Genomic DNA, 21,617 nt, shown 5'->3' with positions numbered 1-21,617 from the left:
GGACAACAAGAGGTTTGGACCTCTACGACAGTTTGTCAGGATGCTTGCAGAGTTTGAACCTACCATGGATGAAATTACTGAACGAGACCGCAGATGGCTTGTCATAATTAAACTGTGCTTAAACAATAGTTTGAAATAGACCTAAGGAATAAAATGCATGTTTAAAATATCTTTAAATGACTTAAAGGGACACTTCACCGATTAGCATTAAGCTTTGTATCTTCAGAAAACCAGTCATGGTCCAGTCCGGTCCAAGCCGGGCAAGGATCAATATACATAGGGTGACCAGATGTCCCGGTTTTCCTGGGACAGTCCCGATTTTGAGTGGCGTGTCCCGAGTCCCGACAAAAGCCCGTCGGGACGCTAATATGTCCCGCTTTTCACCAACCACTGTTGAAGTGTGGTTTTAATATAGCCCGATCACTACTTAAACCCATGTAGAAACTAGCATATAAAGCGTCCGACTTATGATTTGTGTGTGTGTGATAGTGTGCCAGTCAATCGCAGTCTGCACAATCTTTGCAGTCAACTTTACATTGTTTCATTGCCTCGTTTTAATGGCTAGCCGGTTACGCTACGACAATGCTGAAGAGAAAGTCATCATTCTCAATAACCTATTAGTCCGTGAGCCAGAGGGGTTGGTCGTTATCAAAAAAGGGGCAAACCATACCTTTACTGAAAGCCTGGAATCTCAGCTTTTCAATGATGTATAATGGCCATCTGACAAGAGTAGCTGTTTAGAGTTCTCACACATAATGTAAACTAAGGTTGAGAAAATAATATGGCTGAGCTTCGTTTTCAAAAAATGTTTTCATGCATAGGCTAGATAACAGTGAGGAATGTTTAGGAGTCAGACAGTGCAGGCCCTAATCTCTGATTGAAAGTGCACAGAATTTGTGCATTTACACAGCAATATTTAAGAAATTTTCTCGGGGGTGACACCCCCAAACCCCCACTACCGTCTGGGCTTAAGGACAGCTATGAAAAAAAGTCGCATGTTGACGTTACATTTGATCACGCACAAAAGTGTCCCGGTTTTGGTTCAGAGAAATCTGGTCACCCTAAATATACACAAATCCACCACAAACTTTATGGGCGCTGCCATCTTGCCTGCTGCCATTACTGCGTGCCTGCGGAGTGTGACGATGTGACACTTGCCTGTGCGTTTCAGTTAAAGCATCCTGTCAGAGAATATCTAGCGAGAGATCCTACTCATGAAAGAAGATGTCAACTGTCAACCGCCTACGGGACCAACGCGCTAATTCCTTAGCAGCCAGGCACGCAGTAATGGCGGCGCTGCTTTACTTCCGTGTTTCGATGGATTTGTGTATTGGTCCAGTGTTCGCTCGCTGGCATGAGCTAAAGGAGGAAGAGGGGTGCCCGACCAATGCTGACTTGGCCGTCATGTTGTTTAACTACAGTAGTATATTGCTTGCATACTATCTCTATTTCTTCTAATTTGTTGTCTGGCTGGCTATATTATGGAAACTATCTGGTCATCCATTTATCTTCATGACACAACTAATACCAGTAGAGGAGCAAATGATCAATCTGGTAGCTAGTAAATGCTAACATGCTAGTTTTTGATGGTTAGCATGCTATTATAATATTGATGATATACAGTATGACTATTACCGACCACACAAACATTGAATTGAATTAGCATATCCATTCTTTAAAACAGTAGCCAATAGGTAAGGGATATAATGTATAAAACGCCGGTCATTATTGGAAAATAATTAGGCTACTGACAGGATGAAGCGCGTCGGGGTTTTGCTTCGTCCTGAAGGGAATTATTTTCCGATATTCCAATTTCCCGCTTATTATAGGCCTACGGCTACTTGCCAAAACGAGAAAAGAAACATAACTAAATCAATGTGTCTTTAGCAATGACTTGGCTACCGTTTCGTGGCTTCCGCTAGAACTAACAAAATAAATCGTTCACCACAGTTGACAGTTGTTAGGTGTTGCCAGGCAACATACTTAATAGCCGAGTTTCACTTTCAATGAAATTCCATTGCAACCAGCGGACGGATTTGTTGCAGATTGATATGAAAGACGTTAATTAAAAGCACAAAACCCGTTGCCATTGACAGCGGTCATTATATACTTTGCTGCGGTCATTATACAGATTTAATGACCGGTAGAACTTTGGGAAATCCCATTGAAGTCAATGGAGCGTTCTACTTGCATTGTGAAGAGCCGTATAATAAGCTGCTATAATGATGCTGGCTTGTAAACGTGAGCTACGCAACTTTTTGGCATTTGAAAAAAATAAAACCCATGAGATAATATTGATATGACATGCTGAAATATATGCCACTGTACCTGGGATGAAGACAATTCACACGCAACATAGACAGTCTGCCCAAGACGTGAGAACTCCTTCTGCAGAGTGCAGATTTTACGACAGTAGTAGAAGACAATACTTGTTTCCCAACTGTAGGGGGACCCCGAGAGCAAAACTTTCATGGTGTTGCTTTGAAACAGCTGGATGGTTATGGTTATCAGGCTTGTGCACAATTCCGAATTTTAGAATTGGCCTCCATTCAATTCATGAATTGGAATTTGAATTGAATTGGCCCCGCTCCACAGGAAGTTGAATTTGGATTAGAATTGGAATGACAGGAAGTGGAATTCAAATCATGGCAATTCAAAACAATTCCACAGTCAAACAACAGGAAGAATATTTAGAATCTCACATACATTCAGTTTTGGGAAGCCTACCTTGGAAATGCCTTTGGTTGCTGTTTTCAATTATAAGTTGTGTGTTTGTTGTGATCATATCGGACATATTGTGAAACTTCATTATGAAACACTACCTTTAAATTATGTATATGAATTTCTTTGAATTTCATTGAATTTAAAATCTACTTCCTTTAATTCAAATTTGAATTGTAATTCTACATTCGGTTTCTGACCTCAATTCAAATTCAATTAAAATTCAAGAATTCTCAATTCATTCACTCAATTGTTTACTATTTAGGTATTTTACAACTTCAGTGTTGCATATCAAAAGCTGAAATAGCAGAACGTTGTATATATCTGTTGGCTAAATGAATACCAAATGTTGTAGCAATTGGATGAAAACAACCCTCAAAACCAAATTTTGAAATAATGTACATGGCGCAAATTACCATTGAAATGCATTGAAATATGTTTAAATATGGCTGGTAGTCAAAACTTGATGGTCTATTTTACCCTCTCTTGTCACATGCCATCCATTGATAGTTATTTGGCTGTATATATCCCTAAACATGATTATCTGTTACAAATAACTCAAGAAAACTATAGTATATTGCTTTTTTTCACTGAATCTCAGTTGCTCTACATTGGTTGCCATCTTGAAATTGAGGGAATTGCGGTTGATGTATGAACACATGACGATTATACCCAACCAGTGGAAATATATGTAAAAGAATCCAGTATGTAACAATTTGTGTGATTGTTTGACCTTTGACACTCAGAGATTTTTCCAAGTTGAATTCATCAGTAAATTTTATCGGTAAATGCAGACAAATTTCAGACTGTATTTTTTACTATACCAGAATCCGTCATAAACATATTTAGTCACTGGTTGCCAATGCTAAGGGAAAGACATGCAATTTGCATACATATAAACATACGGGGTAATTTTTACATTAAATGTATTATAATGTAGTTGGAAAAAAACTGCGGCAAAGGCTGTTGAAAGTAGTCATCTTATAATTCAGAGGAACAACCAAGCCTTGTCTCAGCCACTCCTGGTTCACTTCCTGCTCAGTGGCTGGTTTGAGAGGGGCACGGCACACATGGGAAGAGGAGGAGTCAGCTCACATATTTGAGGGAAAAGAGAGGGAAAAGCCAAAGCTGAGGCACTAGACGTCTTCACTGTTTGAAATATGTCTCCGTTTTCTTGCTTAATATCTTATTGGTGTTGTTTGTCCTCAGGCATTTATAAAATAGTGACAGCTCTTTAAATAGTTTAATCTCAGCTAGTAGTGCATTTGCTAGTTTGCATGTTGTTCCATGCACAGTGGATGTCATATACTATCGACCAATACATGGGTAAGTTTAATGATGGACAATAAAAAAAAAACAATCTAATTGAACTAATGCTATTATGTTATGCTCGTAATGCTATACTATACTCATCTTCTGAATGTACAGTTTGTATTATGGAACTTTCATTTACACTGGGGTGCTGGGAGTTTGTAGAGTTAACACTGTAATCATGTTATCTGTCCTGTTAATGCATTCCATAGGTGCAGTTTCTTGATTGCAGAAATGTATGACTCCCAGAACAAAGATCCCGCTTCAGCTGGCTCCTTCATGGGTACACATTGTTTCCTCTGCACAGGTAAAACTCATATTCATATCTGGCCTTCTGCTTCCATGTTCTGTGGGGGAATTAGCCTATATGCCAAAGTAATTTTATTATGTGGTTTAGAATGTGCATGGCCCATGTATTGTTGTTTCATCCATTATGTTGGCCATGGATAATAAAGCTGTCTGAACAGTTTAGTTATGTGATGTAAGGAAAGGAGATTATTAAGTATTGCATTTGCCTGTACTGTACATAGTCTTCCTCCTCTATGTTTTGCATGAAATAAGGTCTTTTTTCAGAAAACTTACTGAACATATCACACATCATGATTAACTGTACAAACCAATATGGTTTCATTATTCATTCAGTCCAAACAGGTTGTATGTTGCACAAACAGTAAGGCAAAGTTTCTATTTTAACATTTTATTTTTATACACATTTTTTAACATAAAATACTAACTGAGATGGTGATAACGTGGTGATAACCTGGTGCTATGCACTGATATTTCTTAGGACAATATTGCAAAAGTTTGACTGTAGGTTTCATACTGTAAGTTCATGGTTCCGAGGGTGAGTGCATTCACATGAAGTACACAATACAAGCGCTTCATGGAAAACAGACACAGCAAAAGCCATGGCATAATATTCAGTCATACAGTACTGTATATCATCAAGGACATACTGTATATCTTCACTGAGCAACACAACAATATTGCTGTTCATGGAAAACAATTCAATTGCTTGAGGGATAAGGCACACATAAAAAATGTAAGATTTGACACCAAAATATAGAATTTGAGATGAACATGAAATCACTTAATCAAACGATACTTTCTCAATGTACACACCCTTTTCATGACAAAATACTAAATATGACTGTATGGCTTTCGCATAGATTCATAAGTTCAGAACTTTAATGAAAAATAGTGGATTGTTAATAAATAAGTGCATCAACGAAACATGTATGTTTTCTACAATGTATGTTTCCCAAATTTGTTAAGAAGCTCTTAAGGGCTAAAAACTTCTTTGGAGCGTTCTTAGAACGTTCTTAGAGCGCTCCTAAGAAGTTTTTTTAGCACTTAAGAGCTTCTTAACGAATATGGGAAACGCGGTCAATGTCATTAGTCACTACTAGAAAATCGATCTGTGAAACAACACAGATTTGCTTGAAAGGCCTTCGATAAAGCACCCTTGATATTCTTCTCGTGCTTAGCTGCTTTGACCCCTGCTATGGCTCCTTGGACAGTTCCTAATATGATGAGCACAGTTTTTGAAGCAGGGTCTGGAGACAGTGCAGTTACTGCAAGTCCAAACAGGGCACCCAGAAGGGCCCCAGCCACACCCCCGAGTATCATCATCATTACTCGATGGATGTTCTCCTTGGCTTGTCGTTTTATTTCTTCCTCGTCCTTCTCGTTCTCGGTCTCCTGGAGTCGGGCTGTCTCTGCTTTTATTCCCTCTTCGACAACCTCCAGCATGTCGTTGGTGTAACAGCTTCCTCCATTGATGGTGACCATCTTGTCGATCGTTTTTAGCAGTTTTTCGACTTGCCTCTTGTTGCTCATGTAGCCCTTCTGAGCCTTGGCCCAGTATTTGTTGTCAATAACGTGACAGCGGCCTCCACACTTGTCCACGAGCTCCTGTAACTCCTCACTGGTTGCCACAAACTCCTCGATGGTGTCACATTCATCGCCATCGACCTCGTCATCCCCGAAAGTGAAAAGGACGACGGCGTACCGGAATGCATCCTCGCCGAACGACTCGGTGATCTTCCGGACCACTGCCATCTCCTGGTCCGTGTATCGTCCAGCCCGGAGCACTATCACAAAAGCGTGCGGTCCCGGAGCGCACTCTGTAATGCACCTCACAATCTCAGGTTTTAATTGGTCCTCACTCAAACGGGTGTCGAAAAATCCGGGAGTGTCGATGATGGAAATCAGCCTGTCGTTGACTTTGTTGGACTGGACGGTGCATTTGTGTGTGGTGGACTCCGGTGAGCTCATCACCTCAAAGAAGTCCCCACCCAGGATGGTGTTTCCAGCACTGCTTCTCCCATCGCCAGTTTTGCCAAGCAGCACAATCCGTAGTTCATCTGAACAACAGAAGAGAAAGTATGGTTGATATTTTCCATTATGGGGTTTTAATGCTGACTCATTGGTGTCTTGACATTTGAATGAGCCTTCCCCATCTCAACTAAAACCATGATCCATATAAGAGTAACATTGATCATGCTGCTTATATACCACAACCTAATATTACATAGGATATGAAGGCTCATGACTTTACACTATGTGTGTGTGTAATGTACTGTACTGTATGTCTACACACCGGAGTTGCCTTTGAAGCTTGTGAAACCTATAGTCTTTCAAAAATGACACCAGGATGACCACATAACATGACCCAGTTCCTGATAGTCTGGTCTGTGCCTGGGGCCTACATATTCAGGATATGTCTCTTAAAGAAGAAACCTCTTCTAATATTAAGAGAGCAATCAAGGAGAATCTGGAATTTCAACATTAAAGAATACAAACTTCCCCTGGTGCCTTACTCCATAGAAAACCATCTTATTTCTATCAGAAGATGGCAGTATAATCACACTATATCTCTGTTTTTCAACAGCAACCTCTAAAGCACATGTATGTTTACATGTAAACAACATTATTGCACAAAGAATCCGTTCATCAACAACAAAAAAGGGGACTTTGAATAGTAAAGGCCAGCAATCTATTGCAAACACTCAGGCATGTGCTATGCTATACTTGAAAGTGACAAATGTAGCCCCACTTATATTTAGTCCTAGCGTATAGCAGAAAATCCACTGGCATTGCAGGCATGTTGCCTTGAGCTCTTGGATGGAAATAGCCCTTGAAACCGTGGACATTTGTATGAAAGCCATTACTCCTCAATGGCAGTCACTCCCACGTCTCCTCAACTGCAAAATCATTGCCATCTGATCCGATTTCCCCTTTCACTCACTTCCACTTTCACTCACATTTCTCACCCCCGCCCGAACACATTGTAAATAAATTCTGTATCGAAAATGCTTTACTCACCCGCCATTTTGGTACAAGATAAGGATGTGTTCGCCCCACGGTCAAATAAAACACAGTGACATCAACCACATCTGTAGCGAGCGCTCTTGCAGTCTCTCTCACAGCCAGTGAGGGGAAAATGGCTGGTGTCACATTACACCCCTCCCCTCTGGTAGCAAGATGCAAAGACACAGAACACACTGACTTCCTGTCTAACTAGCCGTCCCATAACACAGCCAAGAGGCATCCTCACTTCCCAGTATCCCATAGCAATGTTTTTGTAGCATTTTGTACTCACTACGTCAAGCAACAAGACATATTTGGGTCACAAATCTCATTATTATTAGCATGTGAGCTGTATGTACTACAGTAGCCTATATCAGTCTGTCTGTGTGTCTCTGGGTGGATATAGAATGTCTATATATATATGTATGTTTACACTGAGAAGCAGCATGTGTCCATTCTAGATGTATGACCAATTTAAACCTGTTAACCACAAAACCACCATTTGAACAGAAAGCTGTCTTGACACTCAGCATGAGCTTAAAACCAATCCACCGTTCCACATGATCTCTCCTTCACTTCATGCCTTTGGTGTGACTCACACCCTCAGGAACCACCCTGCACTTTCCCCAAGAGAGCTCAAGCTCCTTTTCAATAGTAGTCGACACGTTATTGTCCTAAGGGCTCAAAGCTCAAGAGAAGTGGTTAAACTGGATTCTGACACACCCCACCTCATATTTGCTCTTTCTTTCTCTCTCTCTCTCTCCCCTCCTCTCTGTCTCTCTCTCTCTTTTGCACACCGCCACACACATAAAACAAACAAGGGGGGTGTAATAGGTTAATGCACAATGTTGGTGCTGTCTCTTTAAATCTGGGAGGAGCGTCCTTTGACTATGCCTTACTGAACAGGAATTGAGATACAGACCATGTACAGACATATTCTTCAGCAGTGTGCTTTAGAAAAGAAATACAAAACTGAATCAACTTAAGTCTTAAATGGGGACATAACATTTAAATAAGGGAAGTAGTAGTGGAAAAGGCATTTTACAATGTTTATTGAATAATTATAGTAACATTTGTGATTTCCAGTATGAAGTGAACTGTAAAGGAGTTTAAAGCATTTTGCGTATACTGTATGTTAAAATGAACACACTCAGCATAAACAATGATTTGAACATATTTGCAGGATTTCAATGTTTGAATGTACAGTCAGACAATAAATCACATCTATAGTCAAAAAAACTATCTTCCCATATATATATCGCTTGAAGCTGAAGGCACTAGAAGTTGAAATGAAAGAAACATTATACCATTCTTTTGAATGACATTAAAATCAATAGTTTTAAAAGATTCGTATATGCTCCCTCCACAGCGCTACTCAACCACTGATTCCAGACCAGATATGGTACAAATCTGTAGGGGGGAGATCTGAGCTGGAGGGGGACTCTTTATCGAAGGTACCAGTGCAAAAACATCAACCCCCCTCACACCCTGCCATTTGGTGAGTCTCGGTTTCCTCACAGGATTTTGCATAAACACATTGAAAGCCAGCGGCTTGCATTCAGACAGCATCACACACTTCTATTCAGGCTTATATTTGGCACTCAAAACTCAATTTACTACTTGAGTTTTAATTTCCCCCCCCATTTTATTTCATCAAACACTTTCCTGAATTTTGCAATCAAATGGGTCATGCAGTAGAGATTACCAGGGATCACTTTTTGCAATATGACAATGAGTTTCATTTACCCTTCTGCCTTGTGATTGTGACTAATCCAGAGGCCGAAATCACATGTACAAGTTGCTTTCACTACCAGAGGGACCCAGGCAACCACCACCAAAATATGTGCTAAGCTAGTTCCAATCATTCTTGTAATGAACCATATTCTTCTGGTACATTAAATAGATTTATGGTATTGCTTTGTATTTTATACATTTTAGCAATACATTTCATTAGTCATACACATTTTAAATGATCATATATGATTTTTCATACATACTGTGTATGGTTATTTCCAAGAAAAGGTTGGATGTGTAAAATACTGGAAGGAAAGCAAAGTATAAAAATGGGGGGGAATTTCTACCGCATTACCACTCTGATTCAGGTTCTCAACCCTCAATGCAAACACACGGCTAACTCAACACCACCTTTAGTGCATTCCACTACTTGCGTCCGCCGAAACAGGAGAAGCACGGGAGGCGTTTCTTATTCAGATTCAGCGGCACTTTGCTTTGCATCTCCGCACTCTGCTCTGTGACTTTGCTTTTCTGGGCCTGGATTTTCTCCCCCGCGGGCTGCTGCTGCTGAAGCATGTCGGGAGTGTAGTAGCTCCCTTGGCTCGCCATCTCCTCCACGGTAGTCAGCAGGTTCTCCACCTGAACTACGTTGCTCCGGTACTCGTGCTCCTCCTTCCAGCGCTTGTTGTCGACCACGTGGCAGCGGCCTCCGCACTTCTGCACCAGCTCCTTGAGCCTCTCGCTCTGGCCCACGTATTTCTCGATGGTCTGGTCGTCGTCGAGCTGGTCGCCCCAGGTGAACAGCACCACGGCGTAGTCGAAGACCTTTTCCCCGAACACGTTTCGGATCTGCTTCACGATGTCCATCTCTTGCTCGGTGTATTTGCCCGTGCGGAAGACGAAGAGGAAGGCGTGAGGTCCTGGCAGACACATGCTGACGCTCTCCCTTAGCTCCTGGGTCAGCTGGTCGGTGGACAGCGTGGTGTTGGACAGCCCTGGCGTGTCGACGACTTTGATCTTGCAGAGGTCCGCAGCACCGTCCTTGGCCATGCTATGCTGAGTGCCCGACTGGGTTGCCCTGGCCACCTCGAAGGCCTTCGTCCCCAGGATGGTGTTTCCGACGCTGCTCTTGCCATCGCCCGTCTTCCCCAGGAGCACAAGCCTTATCTCATCCAATCCTGGAACAGAAATAGGACATTGTGAGACCCTATCATATGCCCTGAATGCAAAATGGGAAATTATAATTTGTAGTATGGTGGGCAACATATCACATTGGTGACTGAAAATCGCTTTTATCCAGGAAGGTGTTAAATTTGAATTGATCTGTAAATTCAGATTCATTATACTCCAGTTGCTGTTCATTACAGTCGTAAAATGACCCTTACACTACTGAACGCCAATTGTAACTTGAATGGCTAATCATCTAAACAGGTGTTTGTGTTCTGCTACATAATATTTAATAACAAGAAAGTGGACCAGTATTTAGTACCAGTACAAAGTCTAAACCAGTATTTAGCCAGCATTAAGAAAATGAAGCATTCACTCAAAATGATAGCAGAATAATAGTCATAACACAAAATAGTTATCCAGTGACAATGAGGACAAGTCATAACTGTTGTCTGTGGAGACTCTCTGGATACAGGCCACTTTCTGAAATGATCATTTTCAAGTAAATATTGTTTGGATGAAAATAACTCATTTTACCTGGAGCTTCTTTTTTGGCTGCTTGTAGCATGTCCGTTGTGTAGCAGCCTCCGCTCTTGGCCATGTCCTCTACGGTGTTCAGCAGCTTCTCCAGTTGGACACTGTTGTTTCTGTACTTGTCCTCCTCCGCCTCCTCTCCTGCCCAGCGTTTGTTGTCAATAACATGGCATCGGCCTCCACACTTTTGAACCAACTTCTTCAGATCTTCACTCAGGTCGACAAACTCCTCAATGGTCTGATCATCGTTGAGCTGGTCACCATGGGTGAACAGGACAATGGTGTGACTGAAGGTCTTTTTGCCAAAAACTTTTCGGATCTGAGATACATTTTCCTTCTCTTGCTCAGTGTATTTGCCCACTCTGAGCACAATGATGAAAGCGTGGACTCCTGGAGAACACTGGGAAACAGATCCCTCCAGCTCCTTTCTCAGCTGTTCCTCAGTGAGCTTCGAGTTGCAGAACCCAGGGGTGTCGACGACTGTGATGGTTCTACCGTCAACGCTGTTTTCTATAGCCTCGTGTTGTTGGGTTCCTGCTTGTGTTCCACGGGCCACTTTGAAAGGCTTACCTCCCAGGATGGTGTTCCCAGTGCTGCTCTTGCCATCTCCCGTCTTACCCAGAAGCACAACCCTGACTGGAAAAACACAAATGTATCGTCACATATACTCTGAGTTATGAGGACATTGTTATGTTACTGTTGTATGAAACATCATAGAATTACTGTAGTGCTTGTTGGAAGTCAAACTTCACATACTGCTTGGTAGTACATAATACGATTACCACACATATACAGAATGGGTAGAGTATGTCCCGTTCCTAAAAAGACTGCCATGTTACATTACATTGCATTACATTTGCCTGACACTTTTTAACCAAACATCTTACGCATTTTTAAAGCAATTCTAACAACAATTCTAGGAAAATCTAAAAGGGTAGAGTGCAGTAAGAGTGACAAAAAAATGTAGAAAGTGACAAAAATAGTACAATTAAAAAATGTAGCGTGGTAGGAATAACTGCATCAGTGAGTGCAAATGTCCGTAGGGGAAGTGCAGCTGGGATTGACTGTGTCCTTTACGCCTCCTTTACATTACTTCTTGCCATTTCTATCTAGCAACACTTGAATACAAAGAAAATACTGTGTAATATTCTGGGGACATTTCAGGAAATAGAGTCTAGATATAGTGATCTATGTTCTTTTGCACTCCCATCATCGTTGAAGTCAACAGTGGGGGCCCAAAAGACCATCAGGCAGATATAGTGTCTGTACAGTGAGATAGTGTGAAGCAGTATCTGAGATATCTTCTGCAGTTCTGTGACCAACCTAGCAACTTTGAAGGTGAGTGTGACTTTGTGAAATGTATTCAGTTTTGAATTTGAGCATTTTGTGAGATGTACTGTACAGTACATGTACAAAGCATCGTAAATTAGTGTAAAATACACATAAATGTAATGTATCAGTATTTATCAGAAAAGTTATACATTCTATTATGTATAACATAAAAGGTGGACACTTTATCATGGTAATAAGGTGAGTTGTAAACATTGGGGTCCAAGCAGTATGTATGAACTGCCATAGGTAGTGAAAGGTTGAATGAGGACGATTTCAGTTTTTATCAAATGGATTTTGATGATGGAACGAACAATCATGTCAGAGGAATAGAAGAAAACACGCTGCAACTATAATGCTATATCTTATCAGCATCAGATTTGGTTCTGCGCACCATTAGGAATGTGTTTGCCACATTTGTAAGCCAAAACAGATTTTTTTTAAAAAATAGATTTAGAAATAGATTTAGATTCCGTGGTTCACATCTCAAGTTATTGAAATATGTAATTTGTATCAGTCCTTATGGATAAAATTTCCAAAAATGTTGCTTGTGTTCAAAGAATTTGATTGTGATGCTGGATGAGAATGTTCTGAGGTTTCAGCATGCTATATTTTGTTCTGAGCATCAACAACTACAGAGGTGCCAGAAATTAATCTGAATGAGGTAGATCTAATGCCATCAGAATTTCATAATTGTTGGCAAAACAAGTTTTTGCTATTGCCCACTATGTGCTTTGGGCCTACCCTACCTCAGAGACTGCTAGCATAAAGAGAATCACATAAAAAGGGATACTTTTATAGGCCTATTTTGTGTCAACCATGTGGGGCGACAACCATACCAAATCTCCTATGGACTATTGAAGTGTGCATGCACTTGTCTCAATAGGCCTTGCTGAATGTACACTACTTGCTTTCATCTTCATTTATAGATCTATTTGTGTTTTACTTTCTACAATAACCACTCATTGATGCAATCACATCAAATTAATTGCTGATGTTTTCATGCAATTAGTTATAGTTATTTGGATGAGAGAAGACTTTTCTTTTATAGTAAAAAAGTTTGTGCACATCCCAGGTCAAGGTGCAGAACAAGGGTAAATCATAAAAAGGTTTTGAAAAAAGGTTTGCACACCAAATCCTTTCTTTTTAGTTTTCTTTTCTTTTCTTTAGCACAGAATAATGACGTTTCGACCGTGTGGTCTTCTTCAGATTCAGATTAAGAAGACTTTTCTTTACCTGGTACTTCCTTTTTGGCTGCTTGTAGCATGTCCGTGGTGTAGCAGCATCCGTTGTTGGCCATCTCCTCTACAGTGTGAAGCAGCTTCTCCAGCTGAACACTGTTGCTTCTGTACTCGTCTTTTTCTTTCCAGCGTTTGTTGTCTATCACATGGCAGCGGCCTCCGCACTTTTGAACCAACTTCTGCAGATCTTCACTCTGACCTACAAACTTCTCAATGGTCTGATCGTCATTGAGCTGGTCACCATGGGTGAACAGGACTATGGCATGATCAAAAGTCTCTTTGCCAAAGATTTTTCCGATTTGAGATATGATCTCCTTCTCTTGCTCAGTGTATTTGCCCACTCTGAGCACAATGATGAAAGCGTGGACTCCTGGAGAACCCTGGGGAACAGATCCCTCCAGCTCCTTTCTCAGCTGTTCCTCCGTTAGCTTCGAATTGAAGAAACCAGGGGTGTCGATGACTTTTACCGTTTTGTCGCCAACATCATTTTCATTCATCTCAGTTTGCTGCGTTCCAGCCTGTGTCCCACTTGAGGCTTTGAAGAGCTTGTCTTGGAGGATGGTATTCCCAGTGCTACTTTTGCCATCTCCAGTTTTCCCAAGAAGCACAACCCTCACTAGAATAAAAAATATACAGTGTCTTTGTTAGTGTCTCACAAATAAAGTTATAGTTTGTAGTTTGTGTACGTTTGATGGGAATAATGGCAGCAATTAAAGCAATTAAAACAATTAAAACTCAAAATAAGCATTGAGGAGACCTGAGCATCTCAATTCTTGTCATTGTAAAGCTACATTGCAAGCATCGGAGAAACAGGAGTAGCCAGTCAGTAATTCTTAACTAATAATTCCATTCCTCACAATCACATTACAAATACACATTAGTTCAAGGATTTCCCACATTTGCAATTGCAGATTAGAATTTTCTGTAATTTACAGAGGGACATGGTTTGTGGTTTTATCACAATGATTGCAATAATCACAAGAAACCTTCCAGGATCTTAGAGAATGTTTTAAAAAAAATACTATCTAATCTCTATTTTAGTTGTGATTTCTTTTCAAGAATCCCACAACAAATTCAGTCAAATTTGGCTGCAACAATCAAAACAAAACCCTGCAAGATTGTGATGGGACTGAGAGTCGCAAAATAATCACAGTTAGCTAGCTAGCTACAAATCACTTACGATTTTAGCTCAAAATATGAGATTATTAACAAAAGTATGAATCCTTGTTGTCAAACATTACATAATGTTGTTTCTTTAATGTAATAGTTCCTGTGTGAGTGTTCTTGCACAGTGTCTACTGTATATTGTTTTATTCCGACTGGTGGTGGAAAGTATTTCTGTTTTGGGATAGCTATTACAAGAATGAGGCTGTAGGCTATTTTTAGTTAACATGCTTCAGTTAGCCTGTGACCTTCACCTACTTCCAGGTGTATGTTACTGTTGTATTCCTAACTATTACGAATACTGTACCACTAGGTGCTAGCTTAGCTTTGTCTGGGTTTTTTTTTAGCTGAGGTCATAGGCCCAAGGACATTTAGTTTGTGCATGGCACTGTTAGTAGAATTGATCTTAATGGGACCCTCATATTTGCACAACCTACAGGCAGGAATGGAGCCAGCAATGAATCCAAGTCAGTGTGAAAGTGTTGATGTTCTGCTAGCTAGGCTATAGTGCCACCTGGTGGCATTTTGTCTGAAATAGTCTACTTCTGTTCAATTTTCCTAAAACTTAATGACCTTGCCAAAGTTCATAAATTAGCAATAAAAACTCTAAATCATCATGAACTGCACCCTGATTATAAGCAACAGTTTGAAAGTTTCTTCAAATGTTTTATAATTGTGAACATCATCATCAACAACAATAATAATAGTAGTTATAACAATAACAATATTATTAGCATTATTATTAATAATAATGATGATCGTAAGGATAATGATGATAATAATGATAATAATAATAATAATAATAATAACAACAATAGCAACATAGCGGCAACAACAACAACAAAATGTTATAAAAAATGAATTGTAGCAATATGCTTAATAACTTTTTTTTGTTTGCCCTCTGGAATAGGCCCTTATATGTTGCATATCAGTCTTTGTAGAATGATCACATTTGCTAAAAAAGAAATAATATAATTAGTAACATTCATTTTAAAGCATCCATGTTTTCAAAAACATCCCAACACCCCTGAAGGGGAATGAGAGAGCTAAGTGCAGCTTGTAGAGAGCAAGACTGTCAACATTGCCCAGTGCATTGACCTGGATTTCCCCTCAAACCACACCCCCTCCTGAATAACAAAGCCTCCCTCCCTCTCTCTTGCACACATTCTCTTCCATAGTCTCTCTCCCTCCCACCCTCCCTTCCTCTCTCCCTCCCTGCCTCCCTCTCTCCCTCATATGCTGATTCCCTGCGCCAAGGCAGCACAGTGTGAGAAGGACATTCAGTGAGTCAGGCCAAGGAAGGAACCTTCCTCTCTTTGTTTACAACTTCATCCATCACCATGGCAGCCAAGCTTTCAGTGTTGCCGTGGAACATAACTCAGTTTGTGGGCTGAGCAGATGATTGCAATCTAAAGGCAGAGCATTCCTAACTCACATGGAAGCAATTAGAGCCTCAGCAGTGTTTAAAGGGATCGGGCCCTTTAAAAATGGCAACACTCTGGCTTTTAGACTAGTCTGTATGTTTTGTATTAGGCCTAAATATAATGCGTAAAATGGAATGTAATCTCGGGAAAATAGAAACACACTCTTTCACCTCACATATCACACTGATTTTTACTGTACTGTAAAATCTAGTTTAGCCACCCCTACTCAGCCTAGGAGATTGCATCAGACAGTAGGGCCCAACCCAGACAAGGAAAACGGTGAAGTAACATGCCTGAGCAAAGTCGATTCTTGTCCCTGGCACACCTTCTTTCTCTGAATGTTTATGGAGATTAGCTCTCCATTCAAAGCAGCAGAAAACAGCACAACACAACTCCACAGAATAGGACACACCCAGAGGAGCTATGCTGATAAGTCTGTTGTGATTATTAGCTAAAGGTGATTTGTTTTTATATACATTTCTGTATATAAAAATGTGGGTATATGTGCATGGACAACTGTTAGAGATTTAGTCTTTATTTCTAATTCCTCTGTATGACTTCTTCATTCATGTTTTTACCCAGAAATGGTAAGACCATAAAGGACAGAGAATGCTGAGCAGAGCAGCATGTACAGTAGGCTACACTGCAGGGCCTCTACTCCAGATGAGGGTGTGTATGCTCTGAAAAACCATATGGCTGTAATCATGGCTTTAGCCTTTAGGAGATGGAAACTATTTTGGATTTCCCTCTCAGTGCCTAGAAAAGCTGTCTTTAGATGAGGCAGCAAAAAAGCATACCAGACAGTGTCTGTGGGGAATACTAAAGGCTGCTCACAACAGCTCATCATTACAGTATGGATCAGAGGGGTTGCTTAGCAACAAGCAGGTTGCCTAGGAACAAGAGGTGACATTGAAGCAACTTGATCTTGGTCTACAAAGGTCTCCTTTTGTGGGGAGTGAAAGCATTATTCCTTTTTGACAGTTTAGACACGTCAATAAAGATGCAAATACATGATCAGCTCAAGTTTAACCCAGTGTTGTATACAGACATGTATATTTACATATTTCCAATGATCCTTTCTTTAACAGTTTGATATATTTGAGTGTATTTCTCTATTGCTTTATCTATTGTTTGATGAAAGAAAAAAGATTCTTGACTCTCGGCACTTGAGAAGTAAGACAAAGCCGTGTAAGAAATGGTAAGCAACCAATGTCGACAAATATGATTGGTTGGAAGAGCAGCAGAACCATGTCAGTAGATCATGATGCTCAAGCGGTACAGTTGAATAGGATGGAGGTTTTGGGAATAATTGGCACTTGTCTATGGTGGTCCATTTCCAAAAAGTTTCAGCATTATAAGTGTTATCTTCACAATTATGAAGACAGTGAGGATTTTCCAGCCAGTAATGTTACAACAATTGAGAATGTATTTTGTACATTTATGGATATACAGTGAGATCAGACAATTGTCCTTTCAGTGGTATGTTGAACCATTCAAAGTCCTTGACCAAGGCATCATGCCTATCACACTGATGGGCTTTCCTTTAGAAACACCAAAGGAGTACACTTTGACAGATGGTACTGTAGGTACATTTCTTCGGGTCAGCCACCTTATTGCTAGACATACATGCTGCACTCTATGCTCCCACATGTATGTTGTGTTATCTACTGTAGTTCAGGCAGACATTTATTTGGTTTTCCAGACCATAGTTTCCATCTGCTCCTGTACATAACAAGCCAGTAAACAATCTAAACATGTGAGTTTCAGATTGGATGTTATGTGTGTTAATAATTCCTTTGGAAGAATCAGTTTGTCTAACAACTCATTAAATTGTCCTCTTAGTGAAACTGTATTGTCTCTACTTGAACTGATGTAGGTTGGAAAGCTTATAAAGACCACCAATTCAGACAAAGCTTTGTCTGTATTGTATGTGTTCCTACTTGGAGTTTAATGTGGATTTTACTCGCCATAGGATTGCGACCTTGTCCTTGCATCACAACAGGAACCTTTGATTGTGTCAATGTTACCGGCCTATCTTTCTATTGAAATTAACGCCAATTTCAATGTTTCAGTGACCTTGTTCACATTGCAATTTCTTTGTGGCAATACTATTATGAATAATTAATATAGTGCTGATGTGACAGCATGCCAGTCTTTTGAATTACTTATGATATGATGTTTATGTAGCCTAGGCCCTAGTCATCACATTCGCCATCACCTCACCAATCTACTGAGCTGAGAATTATAAGGTTATATCTTCACTTTTGGGCGAAATTTAGTTTTTGACATAATCTGATCCATGAGGTGTTTTGTAATGCCTGTGTGGTGTTACTTTTATAAAAATATATATTTTTAGTTAGTTATTAGTAAAATAAAAAGGTACTACATAACAGTTTTGCTAGCTATGTAAGAACTTTGATGCTCAATATCTCAGAACTACCCTGAACGGAGATAGAACCTTATAATTCTAAGCTCACGAGCTGACAAGGGTGGCTCAAGGGTGAACTATAGGGGACTAAAAGAGATCATTGCAGAACATGGAGCCAAATGTAAAAGGAAAAAAAATCCTTGTCCACTCACTGTCCAATACACAGTGCAAACAGAACCAAAAGCAAAAACATCAAAGCAATGAAGTAACACTTGTGTCGAGTTGGTGGGTGCAAGAAATCTAGCCAAGCACTACTGGTCCTCAATGCTCTCATCAAAACTTTAGCAATTCATGTTGAAGTTGAAGTATTTTGAACAATGTTGTATGTATGTTGGGCTTGCTACTAAGAACATGATATGCAAATATCTGTGACTGTCTGGTACAAAGTGGTATTAGGAGTGAGGTCTGGGTGCTGCTAGCTTGTTAGCGTAATATTTTAGATAATTTAGTAGCACAGGCCACACATTTTTGATATTGGCAAAGGTTCTTTTGTCAATCTTTTCACATTCTGTTGTCATTTTGTATTCATTTTGAAGTTTTTAGACTATAACGATTACACAAAGTACCTTAGAATAAGTCAAATGAGATGGATACTCTGAGCAAACATCTCTTTCAATATATGCAATCTGGCAGCATGGGACTAAATATGTTAAATATACTCTGTCACATAATACATTATAATTCATATGTATTAATATGGCAATATGGCAATTGTGCAATGATATGTACCAAATGATCTTGCCGATTTTGATATGAAAAGTTATCCATAGGAAGGTCAGCAAGGTTAAATTTATTCCTTTACGTTTACTTTTTGACAATGTTATATTTACATTATAGCCAAAACAAATCAATCAATATAGTGTTTTTTTTTTAATTTTGAGCCATATGCCTTGTTTCATCTTCTAAATGTGTCTTGTGTTTTATTGTGTATTTATTTTCAGTACCAGTCAGGCGTTCTTCTGAAAACGGAGTAGCGAGATCATTCATGCCACTGAAAGCTAAGTCTCTACAGGTAATAATTTTAGACACAGACACAGTGATGATATTTTTAGGACATTGACAAATTAGGAAATATTACACAACTGCCACACATACAGCATGTACGTGCTGACAAAAGCCAAATAAATGTAATTAATATGTTTCTTACCAATATTGAATACAGTATATTTTATACTCAGAATTTTTGTTCTGCAAATGTATTATAACAATGCATCATCATAATTAAGCATCATTGTAATTTTTCATTTTTCAGGGTGACTCTGTGGTTTACATGCATAAATATGTGCCCTATGTATGGTTATCATCAGAGATTTGATTTACCACTGCATTTTTCACAGTTTTAACCATTTATAGTCTATAGCTCCAGGCAGGACTGTCCTTCCTTTGACATAGACTCTTGGAATAACTAGCCACACCTCAATGCAGAAAATGACGTCACCCACACAATATATTATCAAAACATCTCAGATTAAGTTATAAAATCACCTGTGTATGGGTGTAATTCAAATTGTAATGTATTTTTGGGCAGGATATTTGAGTTTGTATTTCAAAAATTTTCCACATTGACTCTTCCTCAAAAAGGTTACTAGGACTGGAACAGTGTATGACTCACAATCCACTCTTCCCCTTCATTGTATCCCATGTACAGTATGTTTAAAAGGACACACAGATAAATTATCTCTAATCATTTTCATTAATAGTCTTTTTATATTGGTTTTGTATAGGAATACTTGTAAGGTAAATATCCTAGGCAAAGTACAAATCAAACAGAAATAATTAGAAGGTACTATCGCTGTGTAATGCTTTACATGATCAAAAAGCAGATAATATATACACATTGAATATTAGTGGAGTACATAGGAGAATAAATAGACAATGTTGATAGCTATGCATTATAGGGTAGCTATGTAGCTCAGCTATCACATACAAGACAACAAGTACAAAGGATAATGCACTTACATTCCATGATAAATCCTGATTCCTCTCCCACAGCCAGAAAGAATGATGGATATTCTAAAGATGAATATTTTCAAATGTGTTAAATAGCACTAAAGGATTCTTGAGACCTAAAGGGATCAAGAGGAGGCTCTGGCAAGAAGATCTCTGTGTACTGTGTTTGACAGAAAAGAGACTGAAGTATAAAATGGTGGGTAGGATCTTATGCAGAAAAAGGGGCTGGTCCTCTTGCAGGCACTTTCGCGGCAAGATTTCCCTCTAGCTGCGAAAAGGCCAAACAACACATTCACATAGCTGCTGTATCCCTACCTGGTTCAGGACAAAACCTATATATTTTTTGCTCAAGTCTGACCTTCTGATAGCACTTCAAGTGTGTACCATTATTTTTTTTGTTATACAACCCAAGATTGTAAGAAGTTTGTTTAATTCTATAACAGATGAAAGGGATTTTAATCCTATTTCTCTGAATAGACCAGTAGCATTATGGTGTGAACCATGGAAAAATAAAGAAAACTTGAATTCTGTGAAGACCAATACCATTTTGGATATACACAATTGTCCCTAATATTCCAGGTGTTGTACCCTTATTTTTCTAAAAAAATATTATAATGTGATGATAAATAGAATGCAGTAATGCTCCTATAATGTTGGTAAACAGCCAGGCCGCACAGGTGCTTTCTGCAGCCTCATATGCTCTCAAATGGCTAAGGCAATGCCTAGCATTGATGTCGGCTGCTTTCCCTATTTATAACTCTAAGGGAAAAAAAGTTTTAATGGTCAATCGTCAACTAATTAGTCCCTCTGACTTCACTGTATTCAGATTTTACCCAAACGTATTTGTATGTTTGCGTAAAAAAAAAAAAAAACATGGAATATACACAGACTGCATTGTAATGCAAAGCTTGTCAGTGCTAACAGTTTCTCCAATGTCTGTAGCTTCCTGAGTGTTTCCTACAGTAATGTTTCCCTCAAAATGGTGTAACATCTAGCTCTCTGTCTACACTCAAAATGTTTCTATATTTGATTCTGATTTAAAGTTTTAAATCTAGAACTTCCCTGACCTATGGCAAGTAATGAACAGAAACAGTAAATCAATAGTGTGATGAAGAGTAAACAGTACATTACTAAGCAATGGTAATAATTTGAAAAATGTTCAACTTTAGTTAAATGCAAAACATTTTCAAATGCAAAAATGTATTTTCAGGTTTCATAATATGTCAGATTTTTTGCATTTCATCAAATGCAATTCTATCATTTAACACAAGGGGCATTTTAAGGAAAAGCGCTTCACGTACC

The 21,617-nt window shown here is 39.4% G+C and overlaps 2 protein-coding genes across 2 annotated transcripts; both read right to left on the bottom strand.

Moving 5' to 3' along the window:
- Window positions 1–4,713: 4,713 nt before the first annotated feature.
- Window positions 4,714–7,691, bottom strand: LOC134060291 (GTPase IMAP family member 7-like). The gene is made up of 2 exons (XM_062516945.1): window positions 7,360–7,691; window positions 4,714–6,398 (listed from the first exon to the last, which is right to left on the bottom strand). Exons 1-2 carry the CDS (start codon window positions 7,364–7,366, stop codon window positions 5,428–5,430), a joined length of 978 nt encoding a protein of 325 aa, XP_062372929.1. The 5' UTR covers window positions 7,367–7,691; the 3' UTR covers window positions 4,714–5,427.
- Window positions 7,692–8,379: 688 nt separating this feature from the next.
- On the bottom strand, window positions 8,380–20,478 carry LOC134060148 (GTPase IMAP family member 8-like). Its single transcript, XM_062516764.1, has 4 exons — window positions 20,325–20,478; window positions 13,345–13,965; window positions 10,783–11,415; window positions 8,380–10,256 (listed from the first exon to the last, which is right to left on the bottom strand). The coding sequence occupies exons 1-4, from the start codon at window positions 20,329–20,331 to the stop codon at window positions 9,505–9,507; spliced, it is 2,013 nt and encodes a 670-aa protein (XP_062372748.1). The 5' UTR covers window positions 20,332–20,478; the 3' UTR covers window positions 8,380–9,504.
- Window positions 20,479–21,617: the final 1,139 nt, after the last annotated feature.

The sequence above is a fragment of the Sardina pilchardus genome, chromosome 16, assembly GCF_963854185.1.
Source record: "Sardina pilchardus chromosome 16, fSarPil1.1, whole genome shotgun sequence".
Lineage (NCBI taxonomy): Eukaryota > Metazoa > Chordata > Actinopteri > Clupeiformes > Clupeidae > Sardina > Sardina pilchardus.
This window is presented reverse-complemented; position numbering and strand designations above follow the sequence as displayed.

Bases quoted from the DNA above. Each gene is read 5' to 3' on its own strand.
- LOC134060148 (XM_062516764.1), bottom strand. The intron at 11,416-13,344 runs GTAAAGAAAAGT...GTGTTTTTCCAG, and splicing joins AGCCAAAAAGGAAGTACCAG to TCAGGGTTGTGCTTCTGGGT. The intron at 10,257-10,782 runs GTAAAATGAGTT...TTTCTGTTCCAG, and splicing joins AGCCAAAAAAGAAGCTCCAG to GATTGGATGAGATAAGGCTT.